This window comes from Vulpes vulpes, chromosome 4 (assembly GCF_048418805.1).
Source record: "Vulpes vulpes isolate BD-2025 chromosome 4, VulVul3, whole genome shotgun sequence".
NCBI classification, from domain to species: Eukaryota; Metazoa; Chordata; class Mammalia; order Carnivora; family Canidae; genus Vulpes; species Vulpes vulpes.
The window spans coordinates 83464475-83490708 of NC_132783.1; the positions used below are offsets into that span (position 1 = coordinate 83464475).

General features: G+C 39.1%; 4 protein-coding genes across 50 annotated transcripts in view; 1 reads left to right on the forward strand and 3 right to left on the reverse strand.

Moving 5' to 3' along the window:
- Positions 1–4978, forward strand: part of FAM149B1 (family with sequence similarity 149 member B1) — a 71830-nt gene extending 66852 nt beyond the window's left edge. For all 5 annotated transcript variants that reach the window (XM_026004412.2, XM_026004420.2, XM_072755054.1 and 2 more), the window contains 2 exons: positions 2600–2678; positions 3764–4978. In XM_026004412.2, coding sequence (XP_025860197.1) covers positions 2600–2678; positions 3764–3837 — 153 coding nt within the window. In that variant the 3' untranslated portion in view covers positions 3838–4978. The remainder of the gene's footprint in view (positions 1–2599; positions 2679–3763) is intronic.
- DNAJC9 (DnaJ heat shock protein family (Hsp40) member C9) lies at positions 785–11753 on the reverse strand. Its single transcript, XM_026004487.2, has 5 exons — positions 10017–11753; positions 9741–9881; positions 8720–8974; positions 6651–6737; positions 785–6295 (listed from the first exon to the last, which is right to left on the reverse strand). The coding sequence occupies exons 1-5, from the start codon at positions 10194–10196 to the stop codon at positions 6179–6181; spliced, it is 780 nt and encodes a 259-aa protein (XP_025860272.1). The 5' UTR covers positions 10197–11753; the 3' UTR covers positions 785–6178.
- A 346-nt stretch (positions 11754–12099) lies between these two features.
- On the reverse strand, positions 12100–14033 carry MRPS16 (mitochondrial ribosomal protein S16). The gene is made up of 3 exons (XM_026004511.2): positions 13801–14033; positions 13118–13378; positions 12100–12646 (listed from the first exon to the last, which is right to left on the reverse strand). The coding sequence occupies exons 1-3, from the start codon at positions 13811–13813 to the stop codon at positions 12513–12515; spliced, it is 408 nt and encodes a 135-aa protein (XP_025860296.1). The 5' UTR covers positions 13814–14033; the 3' UTR covers positions 12100–12512.
- A 1040-nt stretch (positions 14034–15073) lies between these two features.
- Positions 15074–26234, reverse strand: part of CFAP70 (cilia and flagella associated protein 70) — a 96311-nt gene continuing 85150 nt past the window's right edge. For 36 of the 43 annotated variants that reach the window (XM_072755020.1, XM_072755005.1, XM_072755027.1 and 33 more), the window contains 2 exons: positions 17428–17475; positions 15074–15374 (listed from right to left, as the gene is read on the reverse strand). In XM_072755020.1, the coding sequence (XP_072611121.1) occupies positions 15294–15374; positions 17428–17475 (129 nt within the window). In that variant the 3' untranslated portion in view covers positions 15074–15293. The remainder of the gene's footprint in view (positions 15375–17427; positions 17476–26234) is intronic. The other 7 variants (XM_072755023.1, XM_072755022.1, XM_072755010.1 and 4 more) reach the window with 1 other exon arrangement.

The following is a 26234-nucleotide window of genomic DNA, read 5'->3' on the forward strand; positions in this document are numbered from 1 at the left end:
TAGTTTGGCAGACTTAAGGTTTCACATAGTGCCTTAACCAACCAAGAATAAAAGCAGAGACTCTTAACAATAAAAATAGTGTTGTAAGTACATTTTATTGAAATTCTGACTGGTCTCTGCCATTGAAAATAAGAAAAGTAATAAGGTAAAATGAAAATGGTAAAATGCCTTATACATAAGTCACAAATTCTAAACAATTGTTAAATGTTAATATTTCTGAGAATAAGCAAAAAAAAAAAAAAAAAAACAAAACAAAACAAAAAAAAAGAAATTCAACTCCAGTACATCAAATCAGCATAACTCCTTCTATAACACTGCTTTTATGGAGTTACACCAAAAGTGGTATCAAATTATGTGGACTGATGGATGCCAAGTCAGGACTTTCATCTTTTTTTAAATTGGTGTTTGAGATGCTCAAATCGCCTTACCATTTTAATGTCCATTTACTGGCCCTTTTACTTTTAAGCAAGTAATAGAAAAAAGCTTATTGGGAGATTGGAGGTCATGCACTGACCTTACTCAACCCCACTTCATCTGTTTTGTGGCAAGGCAGCTTGAAGAGCTTGGGGATCTGGAACCACTCAGTGCCCAGAAGCCAGGGACCTCCAATCCTATACCACTTTCCAGGATGGTGGTATCTGAAGCCCACTTATTCCAACTTCTAACTGGTGAATTGTATCAGCCTAAAGCACCATACAGTCCACCACTGAGAGTGGTGAGAACAAATTAATGAGACAGCATGTTAAGTTCCTAGGCCTACCATAACAAACTACCACAGACTGGGTGGCTTCAAACAACAGAAATTTATTGTCATTTCCAGGGCCTAGAAGTCCAAACAAGGTGTCAGCAGAACCATGTTCCCTCTGCAGGTTCTAGGGAGGAGGTTTTCTTATCTCTTCTTGGCTTCTGGTGGTTGCCAGCAATCCTTGGTACTCCTTGGCCCGCAGCTACATCACTCCAATTTCCGCCTCTGCCTTCACATAGCCGTCTTCCCTGTATGTTTGTGTCCAAATATCCCTCTTATAAAGATACCAATCACTGAATTTATGGCTAACTCTAATCTAATCTGACTTCATCTTACCTTAATTACATCTGCAAAGATCCTATTCCCAAATAAAGTAAAATGCACAGGTTCCAAGTAGGCATAAATTTTGGTGGGGATAGGGGATTGGGGGTCGGGGGCACTATTCAACAGACCTCAAGATGCTTTATTTAGGAGAAGATTCACCAAAACAGGAGCTAAAGGAAAATGTGAGCATTTCTGAATCTTAATGTGAACCCTAGAAAGTTTGAAAACCTCTATTAATCCATCTTCTCATAATTTGATTCAGAGCATTTGTTGAGCAGTGTTTGATGATTATATTCTACAGCTAGATTCTCTATAAAATATTTAATTTTTGGTTGCCAAAAAAAAATAATTTTTGGTTGCCTTAGGAATTAAACTAACACATTAAGACATTTCAGTTTCTTTTTTCTGATGTTTATAACAATACAAGAATTTCTTTCCTTAGCTATTTCTCTCCCAATGTGCTGACATGCAAAGGGAGAGGAGTTGACAGCTCAGGGTACTCAGAGCACTAAATTGGAGTTCTTGGCGGGGCACTTCTAGACTAGCACTCAGCTCCCCCTGGTTTTCTCCTCTAGAAGAGGAGTCAGCAAACCGTTGGTATGCGACATCTGGCTTACCACAAAAATTCCAGTTTTTGTAGAGTAGAGCTACCATACTCATTTGTTTACATATCATGACTGCTTTCCCATCACAACAGCAGAGTTGAATAGCTCCAACAGTATGCACCACAAAGCCTAAAATATCTTTTTGGCCCTCTATAAAGAAGTTTGGTGGCCCCAATAAAAAAAAAAGGGGGCTTCAGCATAAAAAAAATTCTTGAAATCTCTTGATTGCATTGCTCTGACAGAGAACGGAGAGGGGTAATTTTTATCCCAGAAGCACCAGCGGGATGGCATTCACAACTTTTTTTGATATTTGCATTTCATTATTTCAGCTGTTCTGAAAATCTTTAAATTCCTAGAAATAATTCTGAAATGTTTGGGTTTCATATTGAGTCTCATTTCAAGTATGGAGGTGAAGTAATGGGTATCTGTGTTGCTGAAAAGGCTCTATTCTGTTGTTTTAAACAGCAGATTGTTGAAATTAGATAAAATTTCCTTGGCAGCCAATTATATAAATGCTTAGAAATATTAAACCATGTGGATTATTTGTAAGTGCTAAAAATTTTAAAAGATGTTATGTATTTATTCATGAGAGACAGAGAGAGAGAGAGAGGCAGAGACATAGGCAGACAGAAGCAGGCTCCATGCAGGAAGCCTGATGTGGGACTCGATCCCAGGACTCCAGGATCACGCCCTGAGCCAAAGGCAGACGCTCAACCGCTGAGCCACCCAGGCGTCCCTGGCTTGGGATTTTTTTACTTGATGTACAAGAGTGTACTCAGCCAACTTGTCCCTCAGATTGGCAGACAATGCCATTTACAATACTGTCTGATTTCAAGGTTTTCCCTTGTAAACATACTACTAATATATTATCCTTTGGGAAATGTCACATTGTAAGAAGTGTGTCATCTTTTCTTTGTTTCTGCAGCCAGATACACAGTACCATCATTCTTGTGCCGTTGAGTATCCTCATCAGGCCCGACCTGGTAGGGGATCTGCAGTGACAGGTAGGACCATGGCTCTTATTTTATGTGACTATGTTAAGATGCTGCCTTTGTTCTAGGTTTATTTTCCCTCCCTCCGGATTTTATTATATTGTTCCCCTACATCATTGTAACTCACCTCAAATTCCTTTTGGAAATGGGATAATAATAAAGATAGAGGAGACCTCTATTGCTCACAGCCATGTTCCAGATTTGTTTTCCCATATGTAAATTAACTTCTTACCACTCTGGCAAACTACTTTTTTTTTTTCAATCTAAGAAGTTTAAGCTAAGTAAGTCATTTTGATAACATTCAAACACTGCACGGATTTTATTATGCAGGCAAAATCTATATTGCCATAGAATAAACTACTTTGGTCAGTTAACCTGCTAGGCCAAGGTAAGAAAAGAAATTTAAAAATGTTAAGACATGCTGAGTCTGAGTCCATCCCATTAACTGTTCTGATTTTTAAGTCATATTCTAATAGATTGTATTTTCATAGGAGGGTAGAAAATTTAAGAGTATCTTAATTCTCCCTATAAAGATAAATTCATCACCATCACGGTCATTCTCATGTTGTCGGTGAAGTTCGGAAGTATTAAGCAGTTTAAATATTTCCTGTTAATAAGATTAATCAAGTATGTTAAAATTAATCTGCCTCAAACCATCTCTGTCATCCAAATGAATTCTCTTGTTCATTTCCTATTAGCATTGCTTGGTAGTCTCTGAATGCTTTCAACAGACTCTTCCCTGGATTAGTCCTCATAGAGAAGCAATGCTGCCTCTGAGCTAGTTACTACATTCAGCCTTATTGATGGTCAGTCGTAATATTTAGATAAGTCAGACATATTAGTCCTCTTTTTTTTTTTAATCAGTGGGCTCTTCTCTAAAACTAGGTTTCATATCTTAATAGATGTTTTGAATTTACATGATAGAATGCAAATGTAGTTTTTATTGTCTTGGTGAAAATATGTTACTACTTAGTCCCAGTCTCCAAATTTAAGTCTGACTGATAATTGGAACAAAAAGAGCCCTTAGATAGAACTTGAGATGGTCAAATCTAGAATGTCTACTAACATTACTCTATGATGTCATCTTTGTCTGACAGGTCCTCAGTTACATGGATCTACAAAATCTCAAAACAGAGGTGGACCAGTCTCTAGAACCAGGCAGGGACCATAGGGCAAATGAGAAGAACCTGCTTCAGGCTGCAGGAAACACGTGAGAAAAATTCACAAATCAATGTTCAGTCATCTTGTGATGCAAAGCTTGTATATAAGAGACAACTTAAAACCATCTTCATGACGCGTTAATCTGGTATAACAGAAAAAAAGAGTATCTGCCAAAGATTACATAGGTACTGTTTCTCTCTCCAGTTACTGTCTTCTTTCAGCATTAAGTTAACCTATTCTATTAGACAGTAAAATCTGTACCCAAAGATGTAATGAATGAATAATTATCCCCAAATCACTGCTCATGTTGTCTGTTAACAATGATCAGGTTCAATTATTACAGAATTCTATGAGGCTATACATACACAAAAAGCAGCAAATGATTGTTTGATATTATCAATGGCTCCAGAATACTTCTGCTTGTATGAATTTCTGGAGAGTTGTACTCATTTTTAAGGCATTTTTAGGAGACAGGGCTGTCAAAAAACTGAGTTACTTATCAAACAGAAGTCATTCCTAAAGCTTTCTCTTTAGATGTCCAATCTTACAAAGAGATTTGGAGGAGCTAAGTAACTAAAGATACAAATGTGGAATACTGGTATAAAGTAACATGTAATAAGTCATAATGTATATTTATTTTCGGATAGGACAGCTCAACCTCACAATGCCTGCTTCCTATCAGATTATGCTTTTCTTCTTACAGGACTTTAGTAATCATATATATATATATATTTAACTCACCTTACCAAATTTTCTCCTTGAACTCTAAGTAAACTTAAAAATTTATAGGATTGATTAGTGAGCCAGCAATACCTTAAAATTTCAGAAACTCTGGTAATTAGTATAAACATATCTTAAGAGCAGAAATACAGAACCTTCAGCATTCTTCTGATTTCACCATGGACCTTTTTGGGAGGACACTCATAAATGCAGCAGTGGTTTTAATTATAGCTTAAATTTATTCTATTTAAATTTCATTCAACTTTAATTTTGATGATCATATCAGTTTCAGATCGTACTGTAAATCTTCAGAGTGGATAAACGGGTAATTTTTTAATTATATCAAAATGTATCATATGAAGACAGATGCTTCAAACAACATGCATTAAATTATATTTTAATACAATTAAAGAGTATTTTTTAATCTGTAATCACAGACTAAGAATGTGTCATGTGCTTACCTCAGATAAATTATCATACATAAAACTCAGTAACACAAGGGTTCTTTTATGCATATGGTATTGAATATATAAGTCTGTAATTCAGAGATTTTAAGTTGATCAGTTGCCAAAAAAATTTCCATATATTCCAATGAGTACACACCAATTCAACTAAATGTAACTAAACATCCCTGCATTATTCTCACAAATCAATACCGTAAGTGCATGATAACAAACCGATGGATCAAGATGGCCTGCCTTTCAAAGTTAAAGGAGTCAGAAGAAGCCTCTAAGAAGTCATTTAGCCCAACTTCCCACACCTTTTTATAGAGAAGGAAGCAAGTTCAAACAAGATCTGCACCTAAGGACAGACATTCAATAGTTACAGGCAGGACAACTTCTCTGTATGTTATGTAAATCTGGCTACCTATTATAAAGCTGACTCAGTTTACTTTTTTCTCTCTTCTCTGAACAGCATCCATAGTTTTTCTAAATCATAGTTTAAATGATCACTGAGATCATTTAAAAGACCTCAGAACTTAAGAGTCATCTTTAACTTGTTTATTTCATCATGTATAAGTCTTACAAAGACACGTGAAGTAATCTTAACATCTGTTTCTCCTATACTTCAAGTGAAGAGTATAAAACCTGGCTTCATAAAACAAAAAGGAGAGGATCTATTCAAGGATATTAACCCTGAAAGCAAAATGGCAAACATCTGAAAGACATATCCAGCAAGTGTTTTGAAAGCGTTCTAGCTAGAGTTACTGTTCTAATAAACACACACACACTATTCTGAATGCTCTGCAGCTGTATGCACACTCCTGCAAAATGACAACTGCTAAAGGCAGTACGGGACAAACCCACATTCTAGACAAGAGTTCCTTGTACAGAAGATCCAGAGACAAGTGCTGCCAGGAAGTACACTACTCTCCCCCACTCCCTCAAAAATCACCGCCAAATTCCTTCATACAGGACCTCAAAAAATATCAGGATTTCTAGGATTACTAAAATCAGGCTGAGATTCTGCTTTGTCTACAGAGTTGACCTCAATAATTTAGGCTGGAAAGACAACTTTTCTCAAGGGCAGGGCTGACTTTTGTCTTCAAATCTTGACTGTACCTTGCCTACAATGGCACCAATGAACAGTTGTCCCAGAACAACTTTTGAGCTTTTGATGAGAAAATTCCATTATTTCTTTTCTTTCTTGAGAGGCGTTTTTTTCCCTCCTCGTTTAGGTTTGCAGTACTTTGCTTCCATCTGAGCCAGAAAACTGTCCATTTCCTTTTGCCGATCCTTTTGTCTGCTCTGTTTAAGAAGTTAAAACACAAGCTTTCAAAACACAAGGCCATCCAGGGACAAAAATACTCTGTGGTTGCCAGAGGCTAGTGGAAGGGAGAATAGGCAATGACAGCTAATGAGCAAAGGGGAGTTTCTTTTTAAGGTGATGAAAATGTTCTGGAATTAGTGCTGTTATACAACTAGATGAATATACTAAAAGCCACTGAATTACGCACTTTAAAAGGATGAAAACATGGTACATGAATTATGTCTTAAAAGAAGCAAACAAAATACCCACAACATCATACACTAAAGAAAGTATCAATAGTAAATCAGAACATGAAAGTAGTGACAACCTTCAAAGACAATCTGCCAAGTTTACCTGAATGATTGCTTTCAAGTTATCTACTCCTTCATCAAGGCCCAACTCCTTCCTGCTTATTTCTGCTTCTTTAGCCTCTTCCTGAGCCTAAAACAGAAACTCATGTGAGACTCCATGGCAACTTAACATATACTAAAAATATACACTCTTTCCCAAAAGCAAATCTATGGTAAGAACCTTTCAATTTGAGGATTATATAGATGAGGACACAACTGCATAAATATGTCATTCATTAAAAGACAACACTGAGCACGTGCAGTAGATCTTATGATTCCAATAAATATTTGAGTTTTCCCGTTTTTACTAGCTAAGGGTAGCAAGTAGCTTAGAATTCATTAACCACATGGTGATAAGAACGAAAACAAAATGCCAGAGAGCCAGGAAGGGTCATTTAACCAAGGATGCCTTAAAAAATGTTGCCAAGGATACAGGCATCTCAAATTCCTCTCCTTTGGAAACCCACTTTTTACTACATGTAATGAGTGGCAGTACCTTGGGATTAACCCTGCTTTAAAATTCCCAAGTAGGATAAACACTAATGAATTCAGTTTTTACCTTTCTTTATCTAGTTTCAAAGCCACTTTCTACCAAATTTTACTAGGGCACTGGATTGCAAAATACCACGAGAATACCTTGGGAAAGATAATGGTTTTGTTCGTTCTTTCAACAACACTATAACAGGTTCCAAACCCCAGTAAATTTTCTAATAGCAATGAATGCTATTAATACTAGAAATGGTGATACATTAGGATTTTGTTAGTCCGATAGAAGGACAGAGCTTCCATTGTCTACTTTCAGTCCTTGTATTCAATTTCTTTCTTTTAATACTGCATATCTACTCCCCAGGCTTGCTGGAGTCTCTCTAAAAAAAAAATTATGCCATTTGCTTGCCCCCAACTCTCTGGAAGCTTCAAGCTAATATCTATCCTATTATTGGATACAGTTGTACTCAGTTTCACCAGAGAAAATGATTATCAACTTAAACTGTCAGCGTGGGCCTAAACAGATGTAGCCTATGAACCAAAATGATTTTTTTTCTTTTGTTTAAACTAGGCTCCATGCCCAAAGTGGGGCTTGAACTCACAACCCTGAGATTAAGAGCCACATGCTCTACTGACTGAACCAGTCATGATGCACCCCCAAAAATGATAATCTTGATATACATTCCACTGGGCCCCCCCACACACACACCCACACACCAGCTTCCCCCTGTATGTATATTGAATCAAAACTGCAGAACTACCTCCACCTCCAATTTAGCCATACAAAATAAGAAACCCACCTCAGGTACCCACCAGAGATCTAAATTCTTAGACTGGTCTCCACTGAGCTCCTACTGGGAAAGCCAGATTATGGTTACTTCAGTCCCAGTCTGGTCTTCCCCACAAGACACCATCGCTTGCTACCTTGAACCCACGCCCTCCCACAACTCAGCTGTCTATCCTTAAGCTCCTTTTCTCTGCCATCATTCCTACCCTCACCAATTCCACAGTTTAATAAGATACAGAAGCCACAATTCTTGATTCTTCACAAGTGTTCTTCTCAAAGCTTGTTTGGGAAGACACTTTCATCAAAATAAACTAAATCATTTGTTTAAAAATGTATGTTCTAGGTTCAATTCAAGAATCTAGACAAAAACAAAAGAAAATCTGTATGCACAAGACAAAGTTAAAAAAAAAAAAAAAAAAAAAGTTTTAGCCACCCTCTCCCTGTCTCTTAACTGAGAACCACTGTCCACCCTTTGTATCTGGACTCTATTACTTTATTTTTTGAGCAATGCCATGAAAAAGCTAAAAGAACTGGCCCATATGAAGAATATTTCAGTGCTATCTTAAGATGATATTAATTAAACAATACACATAGCAAAATCTTCTTGAGCACAACATACTAGGGAAAAAAGTTGCTCTTGATGAACTGGTACGCTCATTTTATTAAGAGCTATATAACTATAGAGTTAATCTTTCCTCTCATCTCAATAATCTTAAATATATTTCTATTATTGTAAATACCTTCACATTATTTTTAAAAGCAATCAAGATATAAATAATTAACAGCATTCAAAATATTACCCTCCTTTTCCTTGCATTCATCTTTTGTTTTGATTCTTTGACAAAGGCATTATAGGAGGGGATCTCGCCAGCATCAATGGCTTCCTGAATAATATTCCTTATCCTGGGTTCTTCTGTGTACTGCACGCACAGCACAGACTCCATGATCTGATCCATGTCGCCCTTGAAATCCAAATAGGCCTGTTTAATATCTGCCAGCTCTTCTTCAGAGCCTTTGTAGGTCTTTTCAAAAGCCTGAATGTCTTCTAGAGATATCTGGACAAACAAGAGATATATACTTTAACTGTGAGAATTTTATTTTATTGAGAATTTTATTTTAAATAAAAAATATACTAGTAAAACTAGATTTAGGTACAGAGATGTTTCCTCCCAAGTACAACAATGGCTTGAGTTGAATTTGTTGCAAGGAACCACGTTTTTTTTTTTTTTTGGAACCACGCTTTCCATGCCAAAGTTTACCAGAATTCTCCCCCCAATCTTCACAACTACTAAACTACAGACCAGGAAAATTTACGTGAAGTTTCCCAGAACAACTCAGGACTTACAGGTAGAGATATGTAAAATGGAGCGCTATCTTTTTTTTGGTAAAGATTTTATTTATTTATTCATGAGAGAGAGAGAGAGAGACAGGCAGAGAGAGAAGTAGGCTCCATGCAGGGAGCCGGATTGGGACTCGATCCTGTGACTCAAGGATCTCGCCCTGGGCTGAAGGCAGATGCTCAACCGTTGAGCCACCCAGGCGACCCTGGAGCATTATCTTATAAAATAAAAAACCCTCACCTTTTTCACTACACTTGCTCTACATCAGCAGGAAATTAAATACTCATTTCAGTAAATGCATGTGTGATTTATTTTTTTTCAAATGTGTTATCTCCTGGGAAATACTTGCCCGTGTGTGTATACATATTTATCTGTATTTGAAAATGAAACAAATTCCTCATTCCTACACAACACAAAATGCAATATATCGTTTGTTTAATGAATGACTGGAATAATCAAAGAAACCTCCAGACTCCTCTACCTTTTTAAAAAGTAACCTCCAATAGGCCTCCCAGTCCCGATCTTGGTTAAGCACATCAGAATCTTCGTCCACTATTCCCTGCTCATCGTACAGCGCTCTCTGCTCTTTGTCGCTCAAAACAGAATAGACTTTCCCAAGGATCTGCGAGGAAAGAAAATCCAAAAGTCACCCTTGCATCCTTCACTGAAACCGCGCTGCGAGAAATAAAGATTAGAAAACACCAGGCCAGGAGATCGAGAGAAACCCAGGCAGCCAGCGGAGCCGGGGCTCGCGTACCTGGAAGCGGCGGGTGGCGTCCTCTTTGTCGTCCTCGCCGACCCGGTCCGGGTGCACCTGCAGGGACACTTTGTGGTAGCCCCGTCGGACCTCGCCTTCCGAGGCCTCGCGCCGCACGCCCAACACTCGGTACAGGTCGGCGGTGCCAAACACTTCCTCGCACAGCTCCAGCAACCCCATGGCCGGCAGCCAGGGAGGGTGCCGCAACCTCCGCTAGAACCGCCGACCTCCGAGACACTGGGTAAAGCTTCAGACTGCCTCCTTTTCCCGCGCAAAAAAAAACCCCGGAGCGACTGCGTCACAAGAAGCGCCGGAAGGGCGTGGCCACGACGTCGCACTTTACGGCAGCTGCAAACGGGGGCGTGGCCAGAACTTAACCGAAGGTGGGAGCGGCGGGCGGGACCTCGCGAGTTGGGTAGCGGAGGGGGAGTCGGGGCCGCTGCACCCTCCTCCCCTTAAGAAATCTGGCGATTATCTTCTCCCCGGTGTCCCAGTGCAGCAGCTCATTCAATAGATGGCATGTCCATATAACGTCTAAACCATACATTGCCGTTTGCCTTTTTTTAAGTAAAAAAGTTCATAACACCGACATTTGAAGACCTGACATGGTTCAACGTTGTTCTTTTTCAATGATCCTGACAAGAGTACACAAACTCTAACACCTACAGGTTGGGACTGCTAGGTAAGTACTCTTCCCTAATACCTGCAAGAAAAAAGCCTAAACTAAAAGCACAAAATACTAGTCTTTTAAAAATTGTAATATTTATTACAGAATCATTCCCATTCACCTTCCAGTTCCTTATCACCTTCCACTTTTGTTAAGGAAACATGACCAAACCCTCATCTGAGTAAAAATAAAGCTGCTGAAGCAAAGGCTTTTTTCTTTCTTTTTTTTTTTTTTTTAATGCTTTCTAAAGTGCAGAGCTGGGTTTGAGCATGTTGGATTTCAAACATAAGTAAGCTGATGTAATCAACTAAGATGGTGAGAAACTGTGCCAGGTGATGCAAAGCAAGCACAGAGCTAGAGAAAATTGGAAATCAGGGACAGGATGAGCTCATACAGGGAGTATGTCTATACACATCACAGGGGAAAGACAGACCAGGGCACAAAGTGAATACCTGAGTTGGTGGAAACTCAGTAGTCCAAAATACCTTAACCCATTTCCCAGCAGTTCCCATTACTGGTCAGTGCTTTTCATGATCATTCTCTGCTCTAGCAACTAGTTTATCCAAAGATCTTAAACTCTCTAGAGTACATTATTTTTAACTTCCATAGTTTTCATAGCATTCTTCTTTCCCAGATCCAAGATCAAATCCAGGTAGTCAGCTGTTCTTGCCCTGCCTTTGAAGTCCCCTCAATGCAAGGGAGGCCAACCAGTGACAACCTTGGGAGAGACTTGACTCATTATGGTTGGTAACTGTTCTCAGTATATAAAACCCAGAGAATAAAATAAGTTGGTACATTGATAGGGCTTTAGTATTTCCTCTATAAATTTTCTACATCCTAGTCTTATGCCAGAATTTGAAATCTGTATTATCTAGAGTGTGCACAAAAACCCTGTAATCCATGCTTGTGACTGTCCTGCAATTCTGGTGAAGCAGATGTGACATTTTGGGCTTGGGCCACAGCCAGTCATGTTTGTTACCAAACTCACAACACCTAAACCTCATATCACTGGCTTTTTAAGTGGACTTTTGAAAAGCCCCTCATCTTTACTCATCTCACACCAATCCTGCCCCCGACCATATAATATGTTGGAAAGGGCTCTCCAGGTATGCGTATTGGGGTCTGAATCTTAGCTCTGCCCAAATCAAAATAGATGGCGTTGGGCATGTTTCCACCCCTGAACCTCAATCTCCCATCAATACAAAGGGAGACCATCTTTCCCACTTTCATGATACCTTATAATCTTCACAAATAATCTTAGTTGTAAAGGGTCAAAAATGTATGCACGTATTGTTCAATATTACCTTTCTTCTAGTTTCTCAAGTATGCTATCATAGCTTATAAGCTCATAAAAAATCTACCCTTGAGTCAAACAAGAAAATGTAAATCTACAATTTCACATACACACACAAAATATTAATAAGCAAAGTAACTATATTCTTGAGCTAGTGGGATGACCAAAAATGATTAAGGAAGAAATTGCAAGGATGGATCATGGACAGGCTGGCTGGAGCTTTCAAACGGGGAAGTCTTAGAAAGCAGCAGACTGTAAAGTTGTCCAAGAGTTCTAAGGCCCAGCCCAACTCCAGCACACCCCAGAGCCACTGTCTCTTCCAGATGAAGGCTGAAAAAGCTAATTAGTACCTAGACCAGCTCTATGTCAGAAAGAACAAATCTCTCCCTGAGTCGTGCTCAAGCCAGGCCAGAAGAGCATGCGTGACTCAGAAAACTCCCATTTATTGACCTCCAAATCTAATAAAACTAAGAGCTCTGCACAGGTGTTTTAAGAGGGCTTTGACCTTTCTCCCAATGTTCTCTGCTCACTGAAGTCAGCTTGTTTTTGTTTCTGTAGCCTCTGTATCTGTTTTCTGAGATGCTAAGAGGACTTCACGTGCCCGTTTCCTTCGCAGCCTCTCAGCATTTGTGATCATCATGGGATGCAGAGGGAAAAAGCCAGAAAGACCTAAAAGCAACAGGATTTTCATTCATTATTACATGGTATAACCAGGGTTTCCCTGGGAGCTTAGCCTTACAGAGCCGAGGTCTAACAGAGACCTGACCTACAGCATGGATTTAAAACATGCTCCTCTCTTGCCAAACTGTCTTATCTCTTCCCCCAGTCCTTCCCCTTCATTTACTACAAGGAGACAATGGATGTTACTTCCTATTGTCCTGATTTGAAAAAAAAAAAAAAAAAAAACATATTCATTCAAGAAAAACTATTACTATTTTCAATACAAAATCCCATTCACCAAAAAGTCTCCTAAAAGAGCCCACAAAAGAGGTCTCCAGTCAAAATGACAATTAGATCACAACTCCGGTTTTCACTCTAGCCCTGAGCAGCCTGAGGTAACGAAAGTCACTCTTAACTCTTATTCCGAAACGGACTTCAATTTAAAATCCCCTCAATGAAGCAAATCTAGAGCTGAGTTACCCAGAAGCCTCTCCACAGGCTTAGAGAGGTGGGCCCCACAGCCAATCCAATGCCGGATCCGCTCTAGGTTGAGAGCAACGATTTTCTCCCCGTGACTGTTGGGCAGTGGATCATAGGAGCCCAGCTGCTCCACGAAACGGCCATCCCGGGGGCACTTGTTGTGAGCAGCCACAATGCGGTAGAAAGGCCGGTTGGTACAGCCGCTCAGGGAAAGGCGGATGGTTAAGTGGCCCCCGTGGTAGGCCTTGCGCAGAACAGGAGCTGCAGAGAGAGAAGTCGTTAGGACACAAGCACCGAGTACATAAGAGGAACAAAATGAGGCAGATAAAACAAGCCCCTTCCTCGACTGAAGCATCCTTACATCCACCCATTATTGTCGACCCGGCTTGGCTACTACGTTCTCGTGAAGCTCCTCCCATGCACTGCAGCCAGAGCGACCTCAAGCCGCTCCACACCAGCCGGCCGTGTAACAGAGACCACGGCGGCGCCTCAGCTGCCTCACCTACCAACTGAATGCCATCTACAGACTTTCGGGAAGGATTCAGTGAGAAAAACCTAAGGCGACGGACAGACATAAGGCAGTGCGGCCGTTGCAGGTTCGGGTTGCCTCCAGCTCGCCTAGGAGAACGGCTTCATGGGCTCCCCTGCTCCCGGCCCCCACGACCGCCCGGAAGGTCACTCACTGAGCTGGACCATGGTGCAGCCGGCGGGCGCCGACGCTCCTGCGCCCCTTGCCGCGCCTCCGAGCGCGCTGCCGCCTGTCGAGCGGGGCGGAGGACCAACGCGGAGACAGCCACACCGCGACACCCCGAACCTCAGCCCCTTGCGGCCCCGGCCCTAGAGCCTCGGAGCGGGAAGCGCAGGATCCACTTGCCCCGCCCCTTTCGCTTTCCCGCCCCTACATTTCCCATAATGCAACGCCGTGAACCCTAACGAACCTAAACTGCCGCAAAAAAGTCGCGCTGTAATCTGCGTGTTGCTGGGGTGGAAGCGTGAACAAACTTGTGTGGGCGCTGTCGGCCTTCGCTAGACTGTGGGTTCCTGGCGGAGCGAGCGGTATCGGGAGGATCCCGGGGAGCGGCCCGAAGGGCTAAAGTGCTCCACAAATCCATCCTCCAGCGCACGTATTTCGCGCACCTGGCTAGAGCCATAGCTCCGAACGCCAGGCTGAGGGGGCGCGGTTCCCGCCGGTTGGAAGCCCCCGGTCACGTGGGGAGGCGCTGCGATGACACCAGAGGCCGTAAAGGTGGTCAGTACTCAGTCCTGGGGCAGGAGACGGGGAGGCAGCCTGAAGCCGCCTTGGTGCTTCCGGAAGGCCTCTTAAAGGAAGCGGCGTTAGAGCCAAGTCGGTTACGAGGATGTAAATGAATGGAAGGTTTATTTTATTCTTCTGTGTTTATTAAAATGCCCCTCACCTGGTCTCCCAGGTCTCCGTCATATTATCTGCACCGTCTTTAAAAAATTAAGGAAGAGGAGTCTTTATTTCTGGTTTTGCTCTGCAGTCATCCAGGGGGGGATAGTTCCTTTGTCATTAGCCCTAGAGTACTGGCCTCATTTGAGGTTTGCATCTATTATAAGTTAATGGACTCTTCTTGGAACCCTTGTGATTTAGATCCGCGAAGGTAACCGTGGTGAGAGGTAGTCCGTACCTCCATCCTCAACAAAGACTTCTGTCCAGCTCTTTTCACCATTGGGTCCAGAGTTTGGCCACCACTAATGTGTTTTAATACAGTGACCCAGCATAGCACTCTCCTTTGGAACCACCTTAGAAATTGATGCCTTAATTCTCAAGTTCCAAGAAGTGAACCTGGCAAGAGACCTTAGTAGTTGACTTACAGGAGTGATCCTGATAGGCTTTTACCAGAAACCCTAATAATGAACCCACTTTAATTATGTAAATAAATACATTCTTACATATAGTTCAGTAGACCTTAATTAACTGCAGAACCACACTGGTGAATTTTGAATCTTTTTATTGTCATCCAGTTAGTGTCAACCTGTAAAATATCCAGTAACAGCCATTCAATAAGACAGCCAACGGAAGTAAATGAATGGGTTTCTGCTTACAGTGTTTTCCATCCCCAAGCCTTATTTTTCACGACGTCCAGAGTTTAATTTCTGTGGGAAGGAAAGGAGCTCCGAGTCCCATACAGAACATTCTTCAGCTGGAAGGAGGTCAGAAAGATGGATTTCCAAAGCCAACTGTCTCCTGTACCATGTGGATCTCTGCAAGCAGAGTCTCATCTTTTAGTTTCAGCTGCATGAGAAGGAAGGAGAGGATACATATCATACGTGATGTATCTATGTGTAGACCTATCATTTACTGGACCATAGTTAAAGAATATAGTTCCTTGGCTTGAGATTGGGCCCTTCCTATGTGCCCTTTTTCATGATAACTCCATTAAAAGAACCTCAGAACTCAGGGCTGATTGATTACATGGACATGTTCACTTTATGAAAATGCAAGTGGTATGAACATTCGCAGTTATGTATTTTTTTGTTAAATAATTTTAATAAAGTATTTTTAAATAGTTCTCATTATCACCCAGTCTATTTTGACTACAATATTATAATTTGTCAAGTCATAGGAATCAAAGATACTAGATCTGAATTTAATTTTAGACTCTAAATGTGTAGTAGCGATATCTAGTTGCCTTGTGAATACCCACTCTCTTCTTTCTTACTAACAAAATCATTTTTTTCAGGGCAGGAATGCAGCCGTCTAAACTCCATTTTCTTCTGTTAGAGCTAGGGGTAGTCTTAACAACCAATTATGGCCAATTTTTTTTTAAGATTTTATTTATTCATGATAGACATAGAGAAAGAGGCAGAGACACAGGCAGAGGGAGAAGCAGGCTCCATGCCAGGAGCCCAACGTGGGACTCGATCCCGGGACTCCAGGATCACACCCCAGGCCAAAGGCAGGCGCTGAACCGCTGAGCCACCCAGGGATCCCCAATTGTGGCCAATTAAATGTAAACTAAAGTAATTGCTTCTTTTTTTTTTTTTCAAAAGTAGATTCTTCTCTCTGAAAATGATTTTCTTTACATGTGAATTAAACATCCTTTTTTATATGAGTATAGTTGACACACCATGTTTAGGTACACAACATACGATTCTGAAGTCTATACATTATGCTACGTTCACAAGTATAGCTACCGTTTGTCACCACACAACACTATTATAATACATTACAATACCATTGACCATATTCCCTATGCTATATCTTTTATTCCTGTGAAGTCATTGCTTCTTAAAGGGAGGTGAAATAGCTAGTAGCATATCCTCTTTGTTCTTGCCTCCCTTTTGTTCTTTATTGTGCTTGAAACATGTATATGGTGGCTTAAGCTACAATGGCTGTCTTGCAACTATGAAGGATGGGGACAGCATGCTATGACTGGTGGAGCAGAAAGCTATAGAGTTTGGGTCTCCTGGTGACATTGTGGAGCTCTGGTACCAGCCCTGGGCTTTTCAGTAGATGAGAAAAATAAAATTCCTAATTTGTTTAAGCCACCAATTGTAAACTGTGATTCATAATAGAATTCATAATAGAATAGAATAGAATCCGCCGGGGATTGGCAGATTACTACTTATGAGCCAAATCTAGCTTGCTGTTTTTGTTAAGTAAACTTTTGTTTGAAATACAGTCATGCTCATTTGTTTATGTGTTGTCTGTGGTTCCCTTTGGACTACAAGGACAGAGGGTAGTAGATGCAATAGAGGCAGTTGAGCCCACAAAGCCTAAAATATTATTTTGCCCTTTATACAAAGTTTGCTGACCAGTACCTTCAGTCTACACATGATGAAAATGAGGCTGAAAGAAGATAACAGAGTAAAGTTAGTGGCAAAACTAGGACCATAATTCAGGCTTACTGACTCCCTTGCTATTTATCTTTCCATTAAACCAAATTCTCTAAAGAGGTAGAAAAAAGATCCCCCATAGTAATATGTGGGTTATTCCAAACCCACCAGCTGTATAATAATGGCAAAGATGAGAAGAAAAGCCTCTGGAGGGGATCCCTGGGTGGCGCAGCGGTTTGGTGCCTGCCTTTGGCCCAGGGCGCGATCCTGGAGACCTGGGATCAAATCCCACATCGGGCTCCCGATGCATGGAGCCTGCTTCTCCCTCTGCCTGTGTCTCTGCCTCTCTCTCTCTCTGTGACTATCATAAATAAATAAAATAAAAAATAAAAAGCCTCTGGAAAATATTCACATCCTGAAATGCTGTAAAGTCCTGAACTAAGCCAGCATCTTCCTCCTAGTTTTCCAACCTTAGTACAGTACAAACTTCAGGGGCATCTGTATCATACCTTCATTGTGTACTTATAGGCCTGCTCAGCTTCCAGTTGCCGTCCAGCCTGAGAAAAAGAACAGCAGCTCATGATTTATTATAAACACTATGGTGGGAAAGGACGTTGCCACAAACGTTTCTACCAAAACAGGATTCCATACCTTCTTAATAATCTTTTCCATTTTATATATATAATATATATATGAATATTAATATATATATTATATATATATTCATTTCAAAAAGTTTAAAGAGGGGCAACTAGGTGGCTCAGTCAGTTGAGCGTCTGACTTGAGCTTAGGTCTTGATCTTCGGGTTGTGAGTTTAAGCCCTGCACTGGGCTCCAAATTGGGTGTGGAGCCTACATTAAAAAATAATAATACAATAAAAAACCAATAAAATTTTAAAAATGAAAACAAGCTTAAAGAGAACTTGGTCTCTCATCTCCCCCTGCCCCCAAAAGCCTCATGAATCACTTGTCTCTCTCAGGATTGAAGCCATTCTGTTCATAATAGCTAAAATATATAATGCTTACTTTGTGGTTTACTTTGTTTTAGGTGCTTACATTGTTTTAAGTCCTTTACATACTTTCATTCCTAATCCTCAAAACAACTCTAGGAGAAAAAATTTATAATTCTGTGTTTACAGATGGAAATACGTAGGCACAGAGAGGTTAAGTAACTTCCCAGAGTTATGAAGCTAATAAGTGGAGGAGCTACATTTTAAACAATGCAGCCTGGTTCCAGAGTCCAAGTTTTTAACTATATTATGCTTTATCCTGCCTTTATACATTAGAAAAAGCAGAGATGAATTCCTTCCACATAGATCTGGATATGGGATGAGGACACTAAATATTCCTCCCAGTTATTCTTTGCATGAAGTGCTCATCTAGGAGTTAAATGAGAAAAATATGAATTCACTATTATACTTAACAAGTTTGTGCTTAACAAGTTCGAGTATGCAGTGTCACTTGGGAATACATAAATATGAACTACATGCATAACAGAATATTGAACAAATATGAAAAGTATAGAATGTTCAGGCTAGAAAGAAAGTTAGTGAATATCTAGTTTAATTTCCTGATCAGTGCTAGTTCATGGAAAATTTTTACTAGTTCACAAAACTTTCATTATCTAAAAGACCTTCCTATAATATCCACACTTCAAAGATTTGCTCACCTGAAGTTCATGGAATTTCAGTTCATTTTCTAGCACATCTTCCTTTCCTGTACTATTACCTTTGTTTCACTTCTGCCACAGGAAGGCAGAAGTCCAAATGATGTGAGAATCCAGAACAGCCAAAACAATTTTGAAAAGACATTTTTTTTTTTTGCTATTATGGAAAATGCTACAGTAAACATTCTTGTACATGTCTTCTGGTATTTTTCTTATAAATGTGTCTAGATATAAAATTGCTAAGTTGTAGCTATGAATTTGTGTAAATAATACCATATTGCACTTTGAAGTAGTTGCACCAATTTATATGCACTAGCAATTATGAGAATCCTTATTAATGTTGATAATATCAGACTAATTTTTCCCAGTCTGATGGGTGTGAATTCCTGTCACATTGCATTTTAAAAAAATATTTTATTTGTTTGAGAGAGAGAGAGAGCACACCAGTGGAGGGGAGAGGCAGAGGGAGAGGCAGAAGCAGGCTCTGCTGAGCAGGGGTTCAATCCCAGGGTCCTGCAATCATGACCTGAGCTGAAGGCAGACGCTTAACGGACTGAGTAACCCAGATGCCTTATCACATTGTCATTTTAAGTTGCATTTTCATGATTACAAGTGAGGCAGAACTTCTTTTCATACGTTTACTAACTGTTATGATTTCTACTTCAGCAAGCTGTATATTCCTATCCTGTGACCATTTTCCTTTCTTTTTAATTATTTCGAGAGGGGGAAGAGGGAAAGGGAGTGAGAGAGAACCCCAGGCAGGCTCCACACCCAACACACGGCCCGAAGTAGGGCTTGATCTCACGACCCTGAGATCGTGACCTGAGCCAAAAATCAAGAGTCTGACGCTTAACTGACTGAGCCATCCAGGTGACCTGTGACCAATTTTCAATCAGATTGAAATATTTTTTCCCTTATTGCAGGACATATTTATATAGTAGCTATATTATATAACTCTATAAACTGTAATTGTTAGTTATAGATGTTACAAGTATTATCCTACAACCCAGCAATTGCACTATTGAGTATTTACCCCAAAGATACAAATATAATGATCTGAAGGGGCATCTGCTTCCCAATGTTTATAGCAGCAATGTCCACAATAGCCAAACTATGGAAAGAGCCCAGATGTCCATCGACAGATGAATGGATAAAGATATGGCATATATATACAATAGAATACTACTCAGCCATCAAAAAAAGAAATCTTGCCATTTGCAGTCATGTAGATGGAACTAGAGGATATTATGCTAAGCAAACAAGTCAGTCAGATAAAGATAATTGTATGATCTCACTCATGTGGCATTTAAGAAACCAAATGGGATCATGGGGAAGAGAGGAAAAAATAAAAAATGACACAATCTGACAGGGAGACAGATCATAAGAGATTCTTAATCATAGGAAACAAACTGAGGGCCACTGGCGGGGAAGGGGTGGGGTACAGGATAACTGGGAGATGGGCATTAAGGGGGGCATGTGATGTAATGAGCACTGGGTGTTATACAAGACTGATGAATCACTGACCTCCACCTCTGAAACCAATAATGCATTATATGTTAATTAATTGAATTTAAATACAATGTTTAAAATGTTGTAAGTATTTATAATAAAGTCCTTAAGGTTTTAGTGTCTTGTTATGCATGAGTTTCCAACTTTAAAGTTGTTAATTTATTGATATTTTATTTTTTTGGCTAGTGCTTTTATGGTCATGAAAAAGCTTGCATACCTTGAGGCTATAGAGGTATTCTCTGTATTTTCTTCTAAGCAATCTAAAATTTTAAGATTTAGGCCTTTAAACCAGCTGGAAGTGTGTGTTTATGTGTGTGTGTGTGTTTGGTGTGATGTAGGGAACTAATTTTTTCCATATGGAAAGCCAGTTGCTCAATCAGTATTTATTGAATAATCCATTTGTTCCTCATTTTGGGGGGCTCTATAGTTTTTAAAAATAGCTTTATTGAGGTATAATTTACATATAAAATTCACTAATTTTATGGTTCAATTGTGCAACCATCACCACAATCCAGTTTTAGAAGAGTTCTATCACTCCCAAAAAGTTCCTTCATTCCTGTTTGCAGCCAATCCCAATTGCCACCCTTGACCCTAGGGGACTAGGGATCTTTTTTATCTCAATAGTTTCCCTAAATTCTTATAAATTAAATAAAATAACATATGATCTATTGTGCCTTGCTTCTTTCACTTGACATAGTGTTTTTGAGGTTCATTCATATTGTTACATAAATCATAATTTCATTTTTTTCTTGAGTAGACTCCACACCCAACATGGGGCTTGAACTCACAACCTTAAGATCAATAGTCATTTGCTCTACTATTTGAGCCAGCCAGGTGTCCCCAGAATTTCATTTTTTATTGCTGAGTAGTACTCCATGGTATACATATACAACATTTGTTTATCAATTCACTGATGGAAATTTGGAATGTTTTCAGTCTTTGTTATTAAATGCTGCAATGAAATACAGAAATCTTTGTGTGGACATATGTTTTCACTTTTCTTGACTATATATAGAGACATGGAATCATTGGATATATGGTAAGTGTATGTTTAACTTTTTAAGACTGCCAAACTTTTCTAAAGTGGCCATACCAATTTGTAACCCCACCAGCAATGTATGAGGGTCCCAGTTTCTCCATATCCTTGTCAATATTTGGTATTGTTAATGTTTTTGATTTAAGCCATTCTAGTGGATATGTAATGTGGTGTTAATTTGCATTATATTAATGAATCCCCTTTCTCTGACATAATTTCAGGTTAAATAAAAGTTACATGAATAATTCTCTCTGTACACACACATACACACACACATAAGTATATATTTTAACTTTTCTGGAACCATTTGAAAGTAAATTGCAGAATGATGCAATTTTAGACTTCGGTATGTGTTTTCAAGGATAGTCTCTTACACAGCCACAGTACAATTATCAAAATCAGCAGATTAGTACAAATACAATACTATTGTCTCATTTATATACCTCATTCTGATTTTTTCCAAATATCCCCAAAATGTCTTTTTTTTTTTTTTTAAAGATTTATTGAGAAAGAGAGAGAGACTGAGAACGGGAGGAGAACACAAGCAGGAGGGGAAGAGGGACAGGGAGAGAAAATCCCAACCAGACTCCAACCCAAGTGCAGAGCTTGATGCAGGGCCTAATCCCACAACCCTGGGATAAGGACCTGCTCTGAAACTGAGTCAGATGTTTAAACAACTGTGCCATCCAGGCGCTCCCCCAAAATGTGTTTTATAGCAAAATAAAATCTAGCATCATGCCTTGAATTCAAAATTCACGTCCTCAGCCTTTCTTTTAATCTGGAACAGCTCTTGAGTCCGTGTTTCATGACATTAGCATTTCTGAAGAGCATCAAGGACAGTAATTGTAATATACTCCTCAATTTGTATTTGTTTGATGTTTCTTCATGATTATGTCAGGTTCTGAACTTTTGGCAAGAATACCACAAAAATGACATTGTGCTGCATCCTTTCAGGAGGTACATGCTGTTTATCCTAATACTGGTGATGGTAACCTTGATCCTTTGTTTAGATTGTTATCTGCTACATTTTTCTACTATAACCTCACTATGTTCCCCTTTATAATTAATAAATATCAAGAAAAAAAGAAAAAGAAATAAATATCTCATGGGGAAATGCTTTGAGACTGTAAAGATCTTCTTACTCCATAAAAACATCCATAATTTCAGGATACATTGGTGACTATTCCCTGAATATTATTATGGTCGTTTCCAAATTGTGATTTTCTAATTCCTTAATTCCTTACTCATTTAATAGTTGGCCTTTCACTATAAGCTTTCTTCTCTACCATTCATTTATTTGTTCAATTATATTACTGTGGGCTCATAGATTCTCATTTGTAATCCTTGACTAGGGACAGTGGGGGTTCCCCTTTAGGCCAGCCAGTTCCTTTGTTTTTTGTTTTTTCCCTTTGTGTTTTTGTTATGTCTCAATCTTTGAGCACTTTTTACTTTGCTCCAACAAGAAATTCCGGTCTCATCTTGATTTTCCCTATCCCAGTTCTAAAATCAGCCGTTTCAAATAAGCCTATGATTCTTTTATTTTTATAAGCTGGGCAAATTTCCTAATTCCTTTTAATGGACTCCAATTTTTAGATTTTCAAGACCTGAGCACTAGATATACCCACCCATGCATCCCCCAATTATATATAATATCTATTTATAAAATCCATCAAATTTGAGCTTATATCTTCAATTCTAACCCTCCAAGATCATTCAATCTTCCTGGTTTCCATATTTGTAACTCCTCTGACAATGAGACACTTAGCTCCCATTACCCACAATATAATCTCTTATTTGGAAAATCATAGAATACTTAGTAATTTCAGAACTGCTAACTCCTGACTCCGCAAAAAAAAAAAAAAAAAAAAAAAAAAAAAAACCAGCTTAATAAGTGGAATCCAATATTTGTATAGAGGGGGGAATCCCTGAGTGGCGCAGCGGTTTGGCGCCTGCCTTTGGCCCAGGGCGCGATCCTGGAGACCCGGGATCGAATCCCATATCGGGCTCCCGGTGCATGGAGCCTGCTTCTCCCTCTGCCTGTGTCTCTGCCTCTCTCTCTCTCTCTCTCTGTGACTATCATAAAAAAAAAAAAAACAACAATATTTGTATAGAGGAGTTTTTTCTCTTTAGTCTGAGAGTATATATTTCAAATAATCTTTCAAAAGTATCTTAAGTTAGTTCTCTTTTTCCCACCTTCAGTATTATTATGCTATTCATGGGAAGTAGTTTTGTTGTTATGATATTATACAATCTCCCCATTTCTTGTTGATTTTGTTTCTTTAAAAAAAAATGAAACTAACATGGTTCCAAAAGTCAGATCTGTAACAAAGAGGTACAAAGGGTCACCCCCGCATTCTCTCCCTTCCTTCTACCCTATGTCTGCCCTTGAACTATAGAACACACTCTCATTAATCTCTGGTTTTTTCTTCCTTTTTTTCTTTCTTTTTTTTTTTCTTTTTGCACAAGTGAGCCAATATGTATATGATTTCTTTTTTTCCTTCTTTTTTATACAAATGGGTAATGTACTATAGAAAATCTTGCACATTAGTGTTTTTTTTTATTGAAAAATATATCCTGGAAATCACTCCATATCAGATCATAGAGATCTTCTCCATTATTTCTTTCAGCAGCATAGTACTCCATTTGTGGATATAACATAGTTTATTCAAATATTGTCCTATGTATGTTGTTTACAATATTTTGCAATTGCAATAATACTGTAATCAATATCTTGTGCATGTGTAGTTTTTTGTTGTTGGAGGAATAGTTTCAGGGTAAATTCCTAGGCTATCCCAATTATTTTTGAATAATCAAAATCTAATCGAAACTTGTTTCCATATATATGTGGTTCTTCTTCTGTCTAGCGATTCTGTTCCACTTTCCTATTGCTACACTAATACCACTGAGTTTTAATTATTAGAGCTTCATTATAAGGCTTGATAATTCATAGAAAAACCTTCACTCCTTATTACCCTGTCCATATTGTCATTGCTATATTTTGGCCTTTATGGGGCAAATGAATTTTAGTGTTACTTGATCAAGTTCCTAAAAAAAAACAAAAACCTGTTATTATTTTTATTGGAATTGTATTAAAATTAGATATTGGGGAAATTTTCTCAACATTGTTATTGAAACTTTCCTGTCAATGAACATAATATCTATATTAGATCTTCCTTTATACATTGCGATAAAGTTTTATGCTTTTACCCATACAAATCCTAAATGGGATTTTTATTTTTATTTTATTTTTATTTTTTTAAATGGGATTTTTAAAGTTAGACTTTCAAATTGGCTGTTCCTGATAGTATTTGATTTTCATGTTGATTTTTTTATGTTAATCTTTTATGCAGCAACCTTTCAAATCCAGTTCTTCTGTGTTAATCTTTATTGAATAGAAAAAATTAAAAAATCAAAAAGGATATAATAAAATATACATTTTCTTTTTTTTTATTTTTTTTTTTCATTTATGATAGTCATACAGAGAGAGAGAGAGAGGCAGAGACACAGGCAGAGGGAGGAGCAGGCTCCATGCACCTGGAGCCCGACGTGGGATTCGATCCCGGGTCTCCAGGATCGCGCCCTGGGCCAAAGGCAGGCGCCAAACCGCTGCGCCACTCAGGGATCCCTAAAATATACATTTTCTAAAATGATTTCATTTATTAATTTGAGAGAGAGAGCATGAGTGGAGGAGGGGCAGAGGGAGAAGCAGGCCCCCCTCCTGCAGCAGGAAGTCAGACTTGGGACTCGATCCCAAGACTGGGATCATGACCTGAGCAGAAGGCAGATGCTCAACCAACTGAGCCGCCCAGGTGCCCCTAAGATATACTTTAAGAGGGGTTGCTAACCCTGTCCCTAACTACTCTGTTCCCCAACTTTTCCCCCCAACAGTAACCACCATTCTTTGTTTTTGTTTTTTGGTCTGTTCTTTCAGTAGTGAAGCATTTTATATCTTTCAGTTTTTAAACTTCCTTTTAATCCTTTTCCTCCAATTTTCTTTTGTGTGTGTATGTGTGTTATTGCCATGGTAGAACTTCAGTACACAGGGATCCCTCAGAGCTATTGCAGGCTTTGTTCCAGACCAGCGCAATAAGGTGAGTATCACAATAAAGCAAGCCAAATGGATTTTTTGGTTTCCCAGTACATATACAAGTTATGTTTACACTATACTGTAGTCTATTAAGTGAGCAATGCTAGATCACATTTAAAAAAAATGTATGTACCTTAACTTAAAAATATTGCTAAAAATGTTAAGAATCATCTGAGCTTTCAGTGTATTGTAATCTTTTTGCTGGTGGAGGGTCTTGCCCTAATGTTGATGGCTCCTAATGGATCAGGTGAGGGTTGGTAAAATTTGGTGTGGTTGTGGTAATTTCTTAAAATAAGACAGTGATGAAGTTTGCCACATCAATTGACTCTTCCTTTCATGAATGATTTCTCTGTAGTATGTGATGCTGTTTGATAGTATTTTACTCACAGTAACTTCCTTCAGAATTGGAGTCAATCCTCTCAAACCCTGCTACTGCTTTATCAACTAAGTTTGTATAATATTCTAAATCCTTTGTTGTTATTTCAACTACCTTCACAGCATCTTCACCAGGAGTAGATTCCATCTCAAGACACTACTTCCTTTGCTCATTCATAAGAAGCAATTCCTCATCTGTGAAAGTTTTTTTCATGAGATTATAGCAATTCAGTCACCTCTTCAGGCTCCACTTATAATTTTAGTTCTCTTGCTGTTTTCACCAAATCTGCATTTTCTTCCTCCAGTGAAGACTTAAATGGCTCAAAAATCATCCATGAAGGCTGTGTCAACTTCCAAACCCCTGTAAATGTTGATATTTTGACCTCTTCATATGAATCACTAATGTTCTTAATGAAATCTAGGTTCCAGAAGGTTTTCAATTTACTTTACTCAGACCCATCAGGGGAACCACGATCTATGGCAGCTATAGCCTTACAAAATGAGTTTCTTAAATAATAAGGTTTGAAAGTCAAAATGACTCCTTGATTCATCTTTCCTGACCCCAACCCTAGGTCATACTCTGATTATCATATACTTCATATTGAGGAAGGGGATGCACAAGCCTGGGCTTGGTTAGCACACCC

What these genes read in the sequence shown, in the direction of transcription:
- MRPS16 (XM_026004511.2), bottom strand. An exon ending in GCCTGTGGAGAGGCTTCTGG is followed by an intron (nt 12,647 to 13,117) that starts GTAACTCAGCTC and finishes TGTTGCTTTTAG; the next exon opens with GTCTTTCTGGCTTTTTCCCT.
- DNAJC9 (XM_026004487.2), bottom strand. Translation starts at nt 10,196, where the DNA reads ATGGGGTTGCTGGAGCTGTGCGAGGAAGTGTTTGGCACCGCCGACCTG. An exon ending in TGAATGCAAGGAAAAGGAGG is followed by an intron (nt 6,738 to 8,719) that starts GTAATATTTTGA and finishes TTTCTGTTTTAG; the next exon opens with GCTCAGGAAGAGGCTAAAGA. An exon ending in ACTTGAAAGCAATCATTCAG is followed by an intron (nt 6,296 to 6,650) that starts GTAAACTTGGCA and finishes CTTCTTAAACAG; the next exon opens with AGCAGACAAAAGGATCGGCA.